Source organism: Haliotis rufescens, unplaced genomic scaffold, assembly GCF_023055435.1.
Source record: "Haliotis rufescens isolate VD_foot unplaced genomic scaffold, xgHalRufe1.0.p SCAF_6, whole genome shotgun sequence".
Classification (NCBI taxonomy): domain Eukaryota; kingdom Metazoa; phylum Mollusca; class Gastropoda; order Lepetellida; family Haliotidae; genus Haliotis; species Haliotis rufescens.
This window is the reverse complement of record NW_025964334.1, coordinates 4,430,957-4,446,794: the sequence shown is the minus strand read 5'-3', so window position 1 is coordinate 4,446,794 and position 15,838 is coordinate 4,430,957. Positions and strand designations below refer to the sequence as shown.

The following is a 15,838-nucleotide window of genomic DNA, read 5'->3' as shown; positions in this document are numbered from 1 at the left end:
GTTTCGTTAAATAATTCATGAGTGTACGGAACTACTTATCGCCAAATCAGCGTGCAGAAAGAATAAGGGGAATGGTTTTCATCCTCCAAAGGGGGAGTGTTATAGTCCTAGGGGGAGTGATTTGATCCTCCTACACCGGGACTCGAACCACGGAGTCTGGAGGCATAAACGTGAGCGAGTGAGTGAGTGAGTATGGTTTTACGCCGCTTTTAGCAATATTCCAGCAATATCACGGCGGGGGACAACACAAATGGGCTTCACACATTGTACCCATGTCGGGATTCGAACCCGGGTCTACGGCGTGACGAGCGAACGCTTTAACCACTAGGCTACCCGACGCCCCGGAGGCATAAACGACAAAACTCTGTACAGCGAACTGCGTCACCTTAGGCGACCTCTTTGGTATGTATAATGTGTTAGCAAGGAAAACAGTATATCTGTGTAAGTTAGTGTGTTGCGATGGGACAATAGTGATCCTCCATGACCTTGTGGATGACCTGACCAGCAGTGTTCTTCTTCTCCTGCACTTTACAACAAGGTTAGTTTCGTGTTTAGATTCACAATGATGTCAACTCTTCTGTTTTGTTTTCTTGCCCTTTGTTCACCTTGGCGTACACATCTGAAATCAAATATCATCGATCTATCTGTAACTCTAAGAGTGGGTTCATGAAGCAATACAGAAAACCAAATATCCTGAACGTTTGGCCATGAATAATCTAAAAAAATAATATGTCTCAAAACAGGACCTTGGATTGAGTGAGACATTTGTGATTAGTTTGTTTAAGCCACTCGAAATAACGAGTATACGACGTACAGTAAACTACATTTAAGGCGAACACACTCATTACGAACTGACGGATATAACGAACTCTTTTTGGTCACGTCTTTTTGCTGTATAAATGCTGTAGCTACGGTTATAACGAACTAAAAATTGTGGTCCCTTTGAGCTCGTTATAACCGTAGTTAACTGTAATTCCATTCAACAACGAACAACTCCCCCTATTAAAAAGAGTATCGGAGTCTCCTTTCCTGAATACAGATATCAGAGAACAGCATCCATGCTAAATTGCTACTAAATAAAAGCAACAAAACCCTTTCCATAATCCTTAGTACTCTCTGCTAAAAGCAGAGTCGAGTGGACGAGTCCCACTGTGTTTATGAATTACTATCAAATAGTGATGACACCAGGTGTTCGCGAAAAGGTGAGCGTATCCTGCCACACCGGTGACACCCGCCACAAGCACATCGAGGTGTTCGCGAAAAGGTGAGCGTATCCTGCCACACCGGTGTCACCCGCCACAAACACATCTAGGTGTTCGCGAAAAGGTGAGCGTATCCTGCCACACCGGTGACACCCACCACAAACACATGCAAAGGCAAGTCAATTGCAAATGAGTTATAATCGTTTACAGAAACCAAACTGAACAGTAGTTAGGGATGCCCCACCTGCAGCATCAGTGTTCTCAGCATTGCGTGAAGGATCCAGGGGCAGTACTTCTGAGGACCTCACATATAAGTTGTTGTCCTCCATTACTGAAATAGTCGACATAATGGAACTTTTTAAAGCTTCGTTATCCAAACAGCCCTTCAAACTAGAATGTTTTCATTATCTATTAAACCCCTCCTTATCTAGCACACCCGGTGTTGATTCCGTGTTGGAATACGTCCCAGTATCCCAAGCTGGTGTGAAAGGCGACCATATGAATCGGGTGGTCACACTGGGTATCTAGCGTTGATTGAGTGTGATCGTACCCGAACGACGTGTGTCGTTGCTCACAATATCAATCAGTGGATTGTCTGGTCCAGACCGCCGTCATATAACTTGAATATTGAGTGCGGCGTTAAAAAAACAAACAAACTAACATTATCTTTTACCAGAAGCACTGTAGTGGAACATGATGTAAAACGAGAAATATTAGCGAACAGTTATATAGCAGATAAAAGTAAAGAAATGGAAGAATTTGAATTAATAATATTAAAGTTTTCAAGGTATGAGTATTGTTACATTTGACTATTAAACCGACGTAATCACTTCATGTAACTGGATAAGATAGGTCAGAAGCAATGTTAAACTTATAAAAATGTTACATACCTATCTTTTCCTGGTAATCAGGGTCGCTTTCTATCCTGGTTTCACAGCTATAATAAAGAATAAATAGCGTTATTATTTTGAGATCAAAATGAAACTGTTTTACGTCCGACCATAGAGAAATACTTTACAAACAGATATATTTAAAATTTTGCTTTTGTATAATAACGTGATGTACATAAGGAAGAGAATGTATGAATGTCATCGCTAATCCACAGCAAAAAAGTGTAGGTTTCCGTTCTCCGGAAACCTCCCGGAAACCTTCCAAAAAAATGTCTATATTTGGGGGGTGCAATTTGTTCACTTAAGTGTGAAACACATACAAAAATTGTCTGAACTTTGCCAAGAAATTTGAAGGTTGCTGAAGGTATCTGGAAGGTTTCCGGAAGGTTTCCGGGAAACGGAAACCTACACATTTTTTGCTGTGATCGCCTATCAGCACCAATTATCTATTGGCTTCCCTTGTTAAGTTTCCACCTTTTGTTATCTTATTACTGTTGTTGTTCTTACGTCTACATATATATGCTCTCTCCCTATCAGTTATTCTCCTGAAGAAGGAGTAAGCATACATTTCGAACCGTTGTGTTCCACAAAATAAAGAAGATGACATCCATAAATTATCTTCCTTATGTGTATCACTTCTAAACACCTTTCAAAGAAGTGATGTATATAATTCAGGAATCACTTCAAGGTGATTAGACGTAAGGACATAGCTATAGACGCAGAGCGAACATACGTGGATCCCTCTGTGTGTCCATGACCAAGGCGTTCAACACTTGAAGCTGAAAAAGCAGTAAAGGGGTGTCACTTTGTGGTCCACTAAATATCCGACCAAACGTATCCTGCCACACCGGTGTCAACCGCCACAAACACATCCAGGTGTTCGCGAAAAGGTGAGCGTATCCTGCCACACCGGTGTCACCCGCCACAAACACATCTAGGTGTTCGCGAAAAGGTGAGCATATCCTGCCACACCGGTGACACCCGCCACAAACACATCCAGGTGTTCGCGAAAAGGTGAGCGTATCCTGCCACACCGGTGACACCCGCCACAAACACATCCAGGTGTTCGCGAAAAGGTGAGCATATCCTGCCACACCGGTGACACCCGCCACAAGCACATCGAGGTGTTCGCGAAAAGGTGAGCGTATCCTGCCACACCGGTGTCACCCGCCACAAACACATCTAGGTGTTCGCGAAAAGGTGAGCGTTTCCTGCCACACCGGTGACACCCACCACAAACACATGCAAAGGCAAGTCAATTGCAAATGAGTAATAATCGTTTACAGAAACCAAACTGAACAGTAGTTAGGGATGCCCCACCTGCAGCATCAGTGTTCTCAGCATTGCGTGAAGGATCCAGGGGCAGTACTTCTGAGGACCTCACATATAAGTTGTTGTCCTCCATTACTGAAATAGTCGACATAATGGAACTTTTTAAAGCTTCGTTATCCAAACAGCCCTTCAAACTAGAATGTTTTCATTATCTATTAAACCCCTCCTTATCTAGCACACCCGGTGTTGATTCCGTGTTGGAATACGTCCCAGTATCCCAAGCTGGTGTGAAAGGCGACCATATGAATCGGGTGGTCACACTGGGTATCTAGCGTTGATTGAGTGTGATCTTACCCGAACGACGTGTGTCGTTGCTCACAATATCAATCAGTGGATTGTCTGGTCCAGACCGCCGTCATATAACTTGAATATTGAGTGCGGCGTTAAAAAAACAAACAAACTAACAATATCTTTTACTAGAAGCACTGTAGTGGAACATGATGTAAAACGAGAAATATTAGCGAACAGTTTTATAGCAGATAAAAGTAAAGAAATGGAAGAATTTGAATTAATAATATTAAAGTTTTCAAGGTATGAGTATTGTTACATTTGACTATTAAACCGACGTAATCACTTCATGTAACTGGATAAGATAGGTCAGAAGCAATGTTAAACTTATAAAAATGTTACATACCTATCTTTTCCTGGTAATCAGGGTCGCTTTCTATCCTGGTTTCACAGCTATAATAAAGAATAAATAGCGTTATTATTTTGAGATCAAAATGAAACTGTTTTACGTCCGACCATAGAGAAATACTTTACAACCAGATATATTTAAAATTTTGCTTTTGTATAATAACGTGATGTACATAAGGAAGAGAATGTATGAATGTCATCGCTAATCCACAGCAAAAAAGTGTAGGTTTCCGTTCTCCGGAAACCTCCCGGAAACCTTCCAAAAAAATGTCTATATTTGGGGGGTGCAATTTGTTCACTTAAGTGTGAAACACATACAAAAATTGTCTGAACTTTACCAAGAAATTTGAAGGTTGCTGAAGGTATCTGGAAGGTTTCCGGAAGGTTTCCGGGAAACGGAAACCTACACATTTTTTGCTGTGATCGCCTATCAGCACCAATTATCTATTGGCTTCCCTTGTTAAGTTTCCACCTTTTGTTATCTTATTACTGTTGTTGTTCTTACGTCTACATATATATGCTCTCTGCCTATCAGTTATTCTCCTGAAGAAGGAGTAAGCATACATTTCGAACCGTTGTGTTCCACAAAATAAAGAAGATGACATCCATAAATTATCTTCCTTATGTGTATCACTTCTAAACACCTTTCAAAGAAGTGATGTATATAATTCAGGAATCACTTCATGGTGATTAGACGTAAGGACATAGCTATAGACGCAGAGCGAACATACGTGGATCCCTCTGTGTGTCCATGACCAAGGCGTTCAACACTTGAAGCTGAAAAAGCAGTAAAGGGGTGTCACTTTGTGGTCCACTAAATATCCGACCAAACGTATCCTGCCACACCGGTGTCAACCGCCACAAACACATCCAGGTGTTCGCGAAAAGGTGAGCATATCCTGCCACACCGGTGACACCCGCCACAAGCACATCGAGGTGTTCGCGAAAAGGTGAGCGTATCCTGCCACACCGGTGTCACCCGCCACAAACACATCTAGGTGTTCGCGAAAAGGTGAGCGTATCCTGCCACACCGGTGACACCCACCACAAACACATGCAAAGGCAAGTCAATTGCAAATGAGTAATAATCGTTTACAGAAACCAAACTGAACAGTAGTTAGGGATGCCCCACCTGCAGCATCAGTGTTCTCAGCATTGCGTGAAGGATCCAGGGGCAGTACTTCTGAGGACCTCACATATAAGTTGTTGTCCTCCATTACTGAAATAGTCGACATAATGGAACTTTTTAAAGCTTCGTTATCCAAACAGCCCTTCAAACTAGAATGTTTTCATTATCTATTAAACCCCTCCTTATCTAGCACACCCGGTGTTGATTCCGTGTTGGAATACGTCCCAGTATCCCAAGCTGGTGTGAAAGGCGACCATATGAATCGGGTGGTCACACTGGGTATCTAGCGTTGATTGAGTGTGATCGTACCCGAACGACGTGTGTCGTTGCTCACAATATCAATCAGTGGATTGTCTGGTCCAGACCGCCGTCATATAACTTGAATATTGAGTGCGGCGTTAAAAAAACAAACTAACTAACATTATCTTTTACCAGAAGCACTGTAGTGGAACATGATGTAAAACGAGAAATATTAGCGAACAGTTATATAGCAGATAAAAGTAAAGAAATGGAAGAATTTGAATTAATAATATTAAAGTTTTCAAGGTATGAGTATTGTTACATTTGACTATTAAACCGACGTAATCACTTCATGTAACTGGATAAGATAGGTCAGAAGCAATGTTAAACTTATAAAAATGTTACATACCTATCTTTTCCTGGTAATCAGGGTCGCTTTCTATCCTGGTTTCACAGCTATAATAAAGAATAAATAGCGTTATTATTTTGAGATCAAAATGAAACTGTTTTACGTCCGACCATAGAGAAATACTTTACAAACAGATATATTTAAAATTTTGCTTTTGTATAATAACGTGATGTACATAAGGAAGAGAATGTATGAATGTCATCGCTAATCCACAGCAAAAAAGTGTAGGTTTCCGTTCTCCGGAAACCTCCCGGAAACCTTCCAAAAAAATGTCTATATTTGGGGGGTGCAATTTGTTCACTTAAGTGTGAAACACATACAAAAATTGTCTGAACTTTACCAAGAAATTTGAAGGTTGCTGAAGGTATCTGGAAGGTTTCCGGAAGGTTTCCGGGAAACGGAAACCTACACATTTTTTGCTGTGATCGCCTATCGGCACCAATTATCTATTGGCTTCCCTTGTTAAGTTTCCACCTTTTGTTATCTTATTACTGTTGTTGTTCTTACGTCTACATATATATGCTCTCTCCCTATCAGTTATTCTCCTGAAGAAGGAGTAAGCATACATTTCGAACCGTTGTGTTCCACAAAATAAAGAAGATGACATCCATAAATTATCTTCCTTATGTGTATCACTTCTAAACACCTTTCAAAGAAGTGATGTATATAATTCAGGAATCACTTCATGGTGATTAGACGTAAGGACATAGCTATAGACACAGAGCGAACATACGTGGATCCCTCTGTGTGTCCATGACCAAGGCGTTCAACACTTGAAGCTGAAAAAGCAGTAAAGGGGTGTCACTTTGTGGTCCACTAAATATCCGACCAAACGTATCCTGCCACACCGGTGTCAACCGCCACAAACACATCCAGGTGTTCGCGAAAAGGTGAGCATATCCTGCCACACCGGTGTCACCCGCCACAAACACATCTAGGTGTTCGCGAAAAGGTGAGCATATCCTGCCACACCGGTGACACCCGCCACAAACACATCCAGGTGTTCGCGAAAAGGTGAGCGTATCCTGCCACACCGGTGACATCCGCCACAAACACATCCAGGTGTTCGCGAAAAGGTGAGCATATCCTGCCACACCGGTGACACCCGCCACAAGCACATCGAGGTGTTCGCGAAAAGGTGAGCGTATCCTGCCACACCGGTGTCACCCACCACAAACACATGCAAAGGCAAGTCAATTGCAAATGAGTAATAATCGTTTACAGAAAGCAAACTGAACAGTAGTTAGGGATGCCCCACCTGCAGCATCAGTGTTCTCAGCATTGCGTGAAGGATCCAGGGGCAGTACTTCTGAGGACCTCACATATAAGTTGTTGTCCTCCATTACTGAAATAGTCGACATAATGGAACTTTTTAAAGCTTCGTTATCCAAACAGCCCTTCAAACTAGAATGTTTTCATTATCTATTAAACCCCTCCTTATCTAGCACACCCGGTGTTGATTCCGTGTTGGAATACGTCCCAGTATCCCAAGCTGGTGTGAAAGGCGACCATATGAATCGGGTGGTCACACTGGGTATCTAGCGTTGATTGAGTGTGATCGTACCCGAACGACGTGTGTCGTTGCTCACAATATCAATCAGTGGATTGTCTGGTCCAGACCGCCGTCATATAACTTGAATATTGATTGCGGCGTTAAAAAAACAAACAAACTAACATTATCTTTTACCAGAAGCACTGTAGTGGAACATGATGTAAAACGAGAAATATTAGCGAACAGTTATATAGAAGATAAAAGTAAAGAAATGGAAGAATTTGAATTAATAATATTAAAGTTTTCAAGGTATGAGTATTGTTACATTTGACTATTAAACCGACGTAATCACTTCATGTAACTGGATAAGATAGGTCAGAAGCAATGTTAAACTTATAAAAATGTTACATACCTATCTTTTCCTGGTAATCAGGGTCGCTTTCTATCCTGGTTTCACAGCTATAATAAAGAATAAATAGCGTTATTATTTTGAGATCAAAATGAAACTGTTTTACGTCCGACCATAGAGAAATACTTTACAACCAGATATATTTAAAATTTTGCTTTTGTATAATAACGTGATGTACATGAGGAAGAGAATGTATGAATGTCATCGCTAATCCACAGCAAAAAAGTGTAGGTTTCCGTTCTCCGGAAACCTTCCGGAAACCTTCCCACTTTCGATCCGGCCCGGATATCTTCCGGAAACCTCCCGGAAACCTTCCAAAAAAATGTCTATATTTGGGGGGTGCAATTTGTTCACTTAAGTGTGAAACACATACAAAAATTATCTGAACTTTACCAAGAAATTTGAAGGTTGCTGAAGGTATCTGGAAGGTTTCCGGAAGGTTTCGGAGAACGGAAACCTACACATTTTTTGCTGTGATCGCCTATCAGCACCAATTATCTATTGGCTTCCCTTGTTAAGTTTCCACCTTTTGTTATCTTATTACTGTTGTTGTTCTTACGTCTACATATATATGCTCTCTGCCTATCAGTTATTCTCCTGAAGAAGGAGTAAGCATGCATTTCGAACCGTTGTGTTCCACAAAATAAAGAAGATGACATCCATAAATTATCTTCCTTATGTGTATCACTTCTAAACACCTTTCAAAGAAGTGATGAATATAATTCAGGAATCACTTCATGGTGATTAGACGTAAGGACATAGCTATAGACGCAGAGCGAACATACGTGGATCCCTCTGTGTGTCCATGACCAAGGCGTTCAACACTTGAAGCTGAAAAAGCAGTAAAGGGGTGTCACTTTGTGGTCCACTAAATATCCGACCAAAATATATGTCCATGTCACTATCCCTAGGCTACAGGGCTACAGCAACAGCAGAAATGAAATATTTGCCACCTTTGGCGTTTTGTCATCATGTCTATGTCTGTGTATGTACATGACTCATTCGTCAGAGGGAGTGACAATGTGGCCTTAGGCGTGTCAGGGTCGTCCATGATAATAAACACAATACCTGTACTGTTGGATGAGTATGATTTTACGCCGCTTTTAGCAATATGCCAGTCCTATCACTGCGGGGGACACCAGAAATGGGCTTGATACATTGTACCTTTATGGGGAATCGAACCTGAACCTTCGACGTACAAGCGAACACTTTAACCACTACGTCACCCCGCCGAGTGACGCACTTACACGCATTAAATTCAGATACCAATGCCATGAACGTAAGTCCTACCTGCGTCCTTCTCTCGTCGCCTCCTACAGACAATCACGACTACGACTACGACGACAGCCAGTGCAGCAGCGACAGCTCCACACACGGAGCCGACTATGATGTAGATACGCTTACTGGAGTCCTTGTCATCTTAAAATAGAAACACATTTCCGCATATCAGAAACACAGTGGAACATGTGTCCGATTCCACTTCCCGTGTCTTAATGCTACGGGCGAGTCTTGCATTACGTGATGGATAGAAAATCGAGTTTTTAAAAACTATTCATCAACAAACTGATAACTCCTTTTATTCTTTTTCAAATCCAATAGGGATATAACATGAAACTACTAAAGCTATTAGGACTAACAAGATAGGCCTTGTTTCAGAAGAACACTACTGGCCAAAATGGTGTCGTCTGATACACACATGTATATATTTTTTTAATCGTTTATGGAAACCCATTATCCGTTTCAGTAGTTAAGCTCGTGAGTATTTTTACACTCAAAGGACTTGAAAGTGTGAGCTAGGTCTATTATATATTTCGAAGTTTAACAAAAAGTGTCCCTTCTTTGTTTTGTAATGTCTGGCATCGACGACTTTTCGATAAATGTGACTCACACTTCGAATTCCAACTGCAAGGTTCTGAGTGATAAGCCCTCGGTTTAAAATGTCAAGGCAATTGGAGCATTCAGTGGACAAATTTGCTTCAGACAAAAAAATTAAAAGACAAAGATAAAATAACATTTATGTATTTGAAAACCTGACATATCTGTTCTGCGTGTACAGTCACTGTTCAACACTCCAGGGATGTTTGATTTGTTGTTAGGATACGTGTGTAAATATCCTACCATGCTTAGTAAACCTTGCAGTTGTGACTGTCGAACGTCCTGTTGAAACACTGACTTTGTCAGTTCCACGTGGTTTTCTGTCGGGAGATGAAGTATTTTCAGTTGATGATGCGATGGTAGAACTTCCTGTTGAACCTGGGGATTTTGTTCCAGGCGATGACGTATTTTCAGTAGATGGTGAGATGGTAGAACTTCCTGTTGAACTTGGAGATTTTGTGCCATGCGGTGACGTATTTTCAGTAGATGGTGAGATGGTAGAACTTACTGTTGAGGATGGGGATTTTGTACCATGCGGTGACGTATTTTCAGTAGATGGTGAGATGGTAGAACTTCCTGTTGAACCTTGGGATTTTGTACCATGCGGTGACGTATTTTCAGTAGATGGTGAGATGGTAGAACTTCCTGTTGAACCTGGGGATTTTGTTCCAGGGGATGACGTATTTTCAGTAGATGGTGAGATGGTAGAACTTGCTGTTGAACTTGGGGATTTTGTGCCATGCGGTGACGTATTTTCAGTAGATGGTGAGATGGTAGAACTTACTGTTGAACCTGGGGATTTTGTGCCATGCGGTGACGTATTTTCAGTAGATGGTGAGATGGTAGAACTTCCTGTTGAACCTGGGGATTTTGTACCATGCGGTGGCGTATTTTCAGTAGATGGTGAGATGGTAGAACTTACTGTTGAGGATGGGAATTTTGTACCATGCGGTGACGAATTTTCAGTAGATATTGAGATGGTAGAACTTCCTGTTGAACCTGAGGATTTTGTACCATGCGGTGACGTATTTTCAGTAGATGGTGAGATGGTAGAACTTCCTGTTGAACCTTGGGATTTTGTTCCATGCGGTGACGTATTTTCAGTAGATGGTGAGATGGTAGAACTTCCTGTTGAACCTGGGGATTTTGTACCATGCGGTGACGTATTTTCAGTAGATGGTGAGATGGTAGGACTTACTGTTGAGGATGGGGATTTTGTACCATGCGGTGACGTATTTTCAGTAGATATTGAGATGGTAGAACTTCCTGTTGAACTTGGGGATTTTGTACCATGCGGTGACGTATTTTCAGTAGATGGTGAGATGGTAGAACTTCCTGTTGAGGATGGGGATTTTGTACCATGCGGTGACATATTTTCGGTTGATGATGCAATGGTAGAACTTCCTGTTGAGGATGGGGATTTTGTTCCAGGCGATGACGTATTATCAGTAGATGATGCGATAGTGGAACTTCCTCTTGGACCACGTGAATTACTGCCAGGCGGTGACGTATTTTCAGAAGATGAAGCGAGGGTATAACTTCCTGTTGAAGCACTGAATTCCTCTGTGTTAGATGATTCTCCACCAGGCAATGTTATCGTCGTGACTGCACTCGCCATAGCATATGAAGATGGTCCATGGGTGGACAGGCCATGCGTTGTCATGGCTGTAGGTCCTGAAGTCATAGGAACAACATCAGGTGAGACAGAACCTCCAGGAAGGCCAGCATCTGAAACCTCATCTCAAAAATCACATTTTCCATTTCTACACTGATCACACAATCTCAAGGAGAAAGATTTTTACATAGTTTCAATATTTATTTGGTCAATGTGAACTTGTGTCTGTCTCAAACGTCTTAACCTAAAATATGGTCAGCTAATACCACAGGTAGGCCAGCTGTTTAGGTACAACCCAATTGTTTTGCGTTCCGTACGGGAATCAGCCTCTAGAGTCAGGTAGCCACAGATACACACTAAACATGACCAGTCCTAAGGACAAATCAGATCCAGTTTCATGTCATGTCACTAATCTTGTCTATTCCCACAGTCAGATGCACACTAATCATGTGTAGTCCCACAGACAGATGCACTCTAATCATGTGTGGTCCCAAAGACAGATACACGCTAACCATGTCTGGTCCTAAAGACAGATACACACTAATCATGTGTGGTCCCACACATATATCAACACTAATCATGTGTAGTCAGAAAGATAGATACACACTAATCATGTGTAGTCCCAAACACATATCCAGACTAAACATGTGTGGTCCCAAAGACAGATACACACTAGTCATGTATAGTTCCAAAGACAGATACACAGTAAACATGTGTAGTCACAAATACTCATATTCACACTCATCATATGTAGTCCCAAAGACAGATACACACTAGTCATGCGTAATCCTACAAATCTGTACTCACCAAGTTCCAAGTGATTGCTGGTGCCCGTCTGTCCTCCTGCTTGATCCTGACACCACCACTCATCATCGTCGTCAGCCCGGGAACTAAGCGTGAACGTCACCGTGTGCATAGTTGGTTCACAGCTAACTGTGACGTCGCCTTTAATGATGACGTTGTAGACGTCTTGGATGGGTGCCATGCTACAGTAAGACATAGGTCCCGCTAAAGTCTGGAAGATTTTACTTCCGCTTCTAAACCACGTTATCACACGGCCGCCATCCGTTCTGCCGTCACTACGACACACAAGGGTATATTGATCCATCTGTGCTGGCGCTTGCAGGAGGCGGGTAAGATTCATGGAACCTTTATAGATAAACAAAAACAATATCCAAGTATTATTTATACGTGTACTAAAGCATCGTCATACATACATACATACGCACGCACGCACGCACGCACGCACGCACGCACGCACGCACGCACGCACGCACGCACGCACGCACGCACGCACGCACGCACGCACATACATACATACATACATACATACATACATACATTCATACATACATGTCTCTCCCGCTCTTGGATGCGATCGTTCGGCCAATACGTTTATCTGCGTTTATCAGCCACATCTATGTGGAACAACTTATTAGACACTCCCCTCTCTCCAAGTTACGACGTCATCAATGTGCGTGCGCATGTTCGAATCTTCAGAAATGACGTCAGGATAGAACGATGTGAAATAAACCACGCTCCGCTCTTCATTGTTCTTAGCGATTTATCCTGTATCTATCTAATGTTTAGGACTATGATTATGCGCCACATTTCACTAAAGTAAATATTCACTGCGCTACTACATTATTATGGATAAGTAAGATCATCCTCAATTCCCTGGAGTTTTTGCATCCCAAGCTCCCTATGATGCGCTAGGCGGTTAACAATCACTATACCATCCTACCGGGTACCCATTCACTGCTGGGTTAACAGAGGCATATCAGGAACAGAGTCACTTGCCCAAGGAGACACCCTGCATGTGCTACATGTGCTTTAGTGTGGGGCAGGACCGCAGCTCTAAAACCTCTCAGGAGTCAATAAATAATAATATAATAACGATCTTGATTAATCCTGTAAGACATCAGACCAGACTCGCTACAATATCATAATGAATTTAATTGATCACGATGTCGAAAGTTGCGAATATAAAACTGTAACATGCAAGCTTGGGTAGAAACACTCGAGAACCTTTCCAGCTATTCATTCTACCAATTTGCAGCGACAATGTGATTTCTTCCGATCACAAAAAGTAACTTTCATTATTCCCTCTGCGATCTCTCCGCTGTTTTTAAATTGTGAAACATTTTCCGCATTCCTTAAACAAGTTAGAGAGATGTATTCTCAACTAAAGCCAGCATGTTCTCTTTTTTCTTTTTCTTCCGACCGATTCCTCCTTTGGCAGTTCAGCATGTGATGAAAACCCACAAATTAATATTTGGCCCTACTTATCTACAGGGGCGGTCGGGTAGCCTAGTGGTTAAAGCGTTCGCTCGTCACGCCGAAGACCCGTTTTCGATTCCCTACATGGGTACAATGTGTGAAGCCCATTTCTGGTGTCCCCCGCCGTGATATTGCTGGAATATTGCTAAAGGCGGCGTAAAACCATACTTACTCACTCACCCCTTCTTATCTACGTCATTAGACCTCAAATAAGTAAGAAAAGATAATCAGATTCAAATCAAAAACAGTTTCAAAAACGTTTTGTTTCGTTGAACACGATTATGGTGTTCGGAAACTTACCAGAAATACCGGTCGCAGAACAAATGATCATGATGCACAGTCGACACAAGAAAGCCTCCATCGTGAAGCTGGATGAACAGTAACACACTTCTACTGAGTCGCTATTCAACACTTTGATTGATTCTTACTTACACAAACTTAAAACATCATTCGACATCCAAGACTAAGGATCAATTCAACATGTGAGTAGATGACGTAAACACGACACGCACACCACCAAGCCCGTGTTCGTATAAACACCGCTGCTGACTTCCTGGTGCAAGAGACAGCTCTGAAGCATGTAACGGTAAAATGTTATCACACACCTTTGTAAATGGATGCATGTGTACGCCTAGTGATCCCCTCGCCAGCATTCAATGCACAGCTCGTTTGAGTCATTACAATTCATAAAGATAACACGATGTAGGGATGGTTTTTGATTATTATCATGAGGATGGTCATACCACATGCCTTGACTGTGTAAGTGTATCCTAGTGATGGAGGACTTTGCTCATTTTCATCAAGGATGTACCCGGTCTATTCGATGCCCGCACAGATATGCTGTATTTGGATCAATCTCCGCCTGCATGCATGGAAAGTATCCTACTTGTTGTATGCAAACTGTTACATACTTTGTAGTGAGGCTCTGTGTGTGTGTGTGTGTGTGTGTGTGTGTGTGTGTGTGTGTGTGTGTGTGTGTGTGTGTGTGTGTGTGTGTGAATGTGAGTCTGTGTGTGGTGTGTGTGTGTGTGTGTGGCGTGTTAGTGGTGTGTGTGTGTGAGTGTGAGCATATGTGTGAGTGAGTGTCAGTGTGTGCGTGTGTGTGTGAGTGTTTGTGAGATAGTGTGTGCGTGTGTGAGTGTGTGTGTGAGTGTGCATGTGTAAGTGTGAGTAGGTGTGTGTGTGAGTGAGTGTGTGAGTGTAAATGTGTGTGAGTGTTACATACTTCGTAGTGAGGCTCTGTGTGTGTGAGTATATGTGTGAGTGTGTGTGAGTGCGCGTGGTGTGTGTGTGAGTATGTGTGTATGTGAGTGTGTGTGGAAGTGTGAGTGTGTGTGCCTGTGTGAGTGTGAGTAGGTGAGTGTGTGTGTGAGTGAGTTTGTGAGTGTAAATGTGTGTGAGTGTTACATACTTCGTAGTGAGGCTTTGTGTGTGTGAGTGTGAGTCTGTGTGTGGTGTGTGTATGACGTGTGTGTGAGTGTGTGTAGTGTGGTTGGAGTTTGGGTGGGTGTGTACGTAAGAGTGTGTGTGGATATGTGTGTGTGGTGTATGTGTATGTGTGTGAGTGTGAGTGTGTGTTATTTGTGTCTGTGAGTATGAGTGTGAGTGTGTGTGTGTATGAGTGTGAATGTGTGTGTGTGTGTGAATGAGTGTATGTGTGGTGTGTGTAGCGTGTGTGTGTATGTGAGTGTGTGAGTGTGTGTGCTTGTGTGAGTGTGAGTAGGTGAGTGTGAGTGTGTGAGTGAGTTACATACTTCGTAGTGAGGCTCTGTGTGTGGTAGCGTGAGTCTGTGTGTGGTGTGTGTGACGTGTGTGAGAGAGTGTGTGTATGAGTGTGGTGGGAGTTTGGGTGTGTGTGTACGTAAGAGTGTGTGTGGATATGTATGTGTTGTGTATGTGTGTGAGTGTGAGTGTGAGTGTGTGCTATTTGTGTCATTGAGATTGAGTGTGAGTGTGTGTTATTTGTGTCATTGAGTTTGAGTGTGAGTGTGTGTGGTGGGATTTGTATTGTATGCAAACTGTTACAAATTTCGTAGTGAGGCTCTGTCTGTGTGTGTGTGTATGAGTGTGAATGTGTGTGTGTGAATGTGCGTCTGTGTGTGTGGTCTGTGTGTGGCGTGTGAGTGGTGTGTGTGAGTGTGTGTGTGTGTATGAGTGTGAATGTGTGTGTGTGAATGTGCGTCTGTGTGTGTGGTCTGTGTGTGGCGTGTGAGTGGTGTGTGTGAGTGTGAGTATATGTGTGAGTGAGTGTGTGTGAGAGAGTGTGAGTGTGTGTGCGTGTGCGTGTTTGAGTGTTAGTATGTGAGTGTGTGGGGGGGAGTGTGCGTGT

General features: G+C 42.5%; 1 protein-coding gene across 2 annotated transcripts; it reads right to left on the bottom strand.

The window, feature by feature from the left end:
* Positions 1-269: 269 nt before the first annotated feature.
* On the bottom strand, positions 270-14,028 carry LOC124120067 (mucin-2-like). 2 transcript variants are annotated; one of them, XM_048386647.1, is made up of 17 exons: positions 13,810-14,028; positions 12,037-12,378; positions 9,858-11,288; positions 9,030-9,158; positions 8,525-8,570; positions 7,743-7,789; positions 7,097-7,183; positions 6,572-6,617; positions 5,839-5,885; positions 5,193-5,279; positions 4,792-4,837; positions 4,059-4,105; positions 3,413-3,499; positions 2,826-2,871; positions 2,093-2,139; positions 1,447-1,533; positions 270-619 (listed from the first exon to the last, which is right to left on the bottom strand). In XM_048386647.1, exons 1-17 carry the CDS (start codon positions 13,868-13,870, stop codon positions 558-560), a joined length of 2,745 nt encoding a protein of 914 aa, XP_048242604.1. In that variant the 5' UTR covers positions 13,871-14,028; the 3' UTR covers positions 270-557. The 2 variants fall into 2 exon arrangements, with proteins under 2 accessions (XP_048242604.1, XP_048242605.1); XM_048386648.1 differs by lacking the exon at positions 12,037-12,378.
* Between the last annotated feature and the right edge of the window lie 1,810 nt (positions 14,029-15,838).

What these genes read in the sequence shown, in the direction of transcription:
- LOC124120067 (XM_048386647.1), bottom strand. Translation starts at nt 13,870, where the DNA reads ATGGAGGCTTTCTTGTGTCGACTGTGCATCATGATCATTTGTTCTGCG. An exon ending in TTCTGCGACCGGTATTTCTG is followed by an intron (nt 12,379 to 13,809) that starts GTAAGTTTCCGA and finishes TTATCTATAAAG; the next exon opens with GTTCCATGAATCTTACCCGC. An exon ending in GGACACACAGAGGGATCCAC is followed by an intron (nt 2,140 to 2,825) that starts GTATGTTCGCTC and finishes TCTTTATTATAG; the next exon opens with CTGTGAAACCAGGATAGAAA.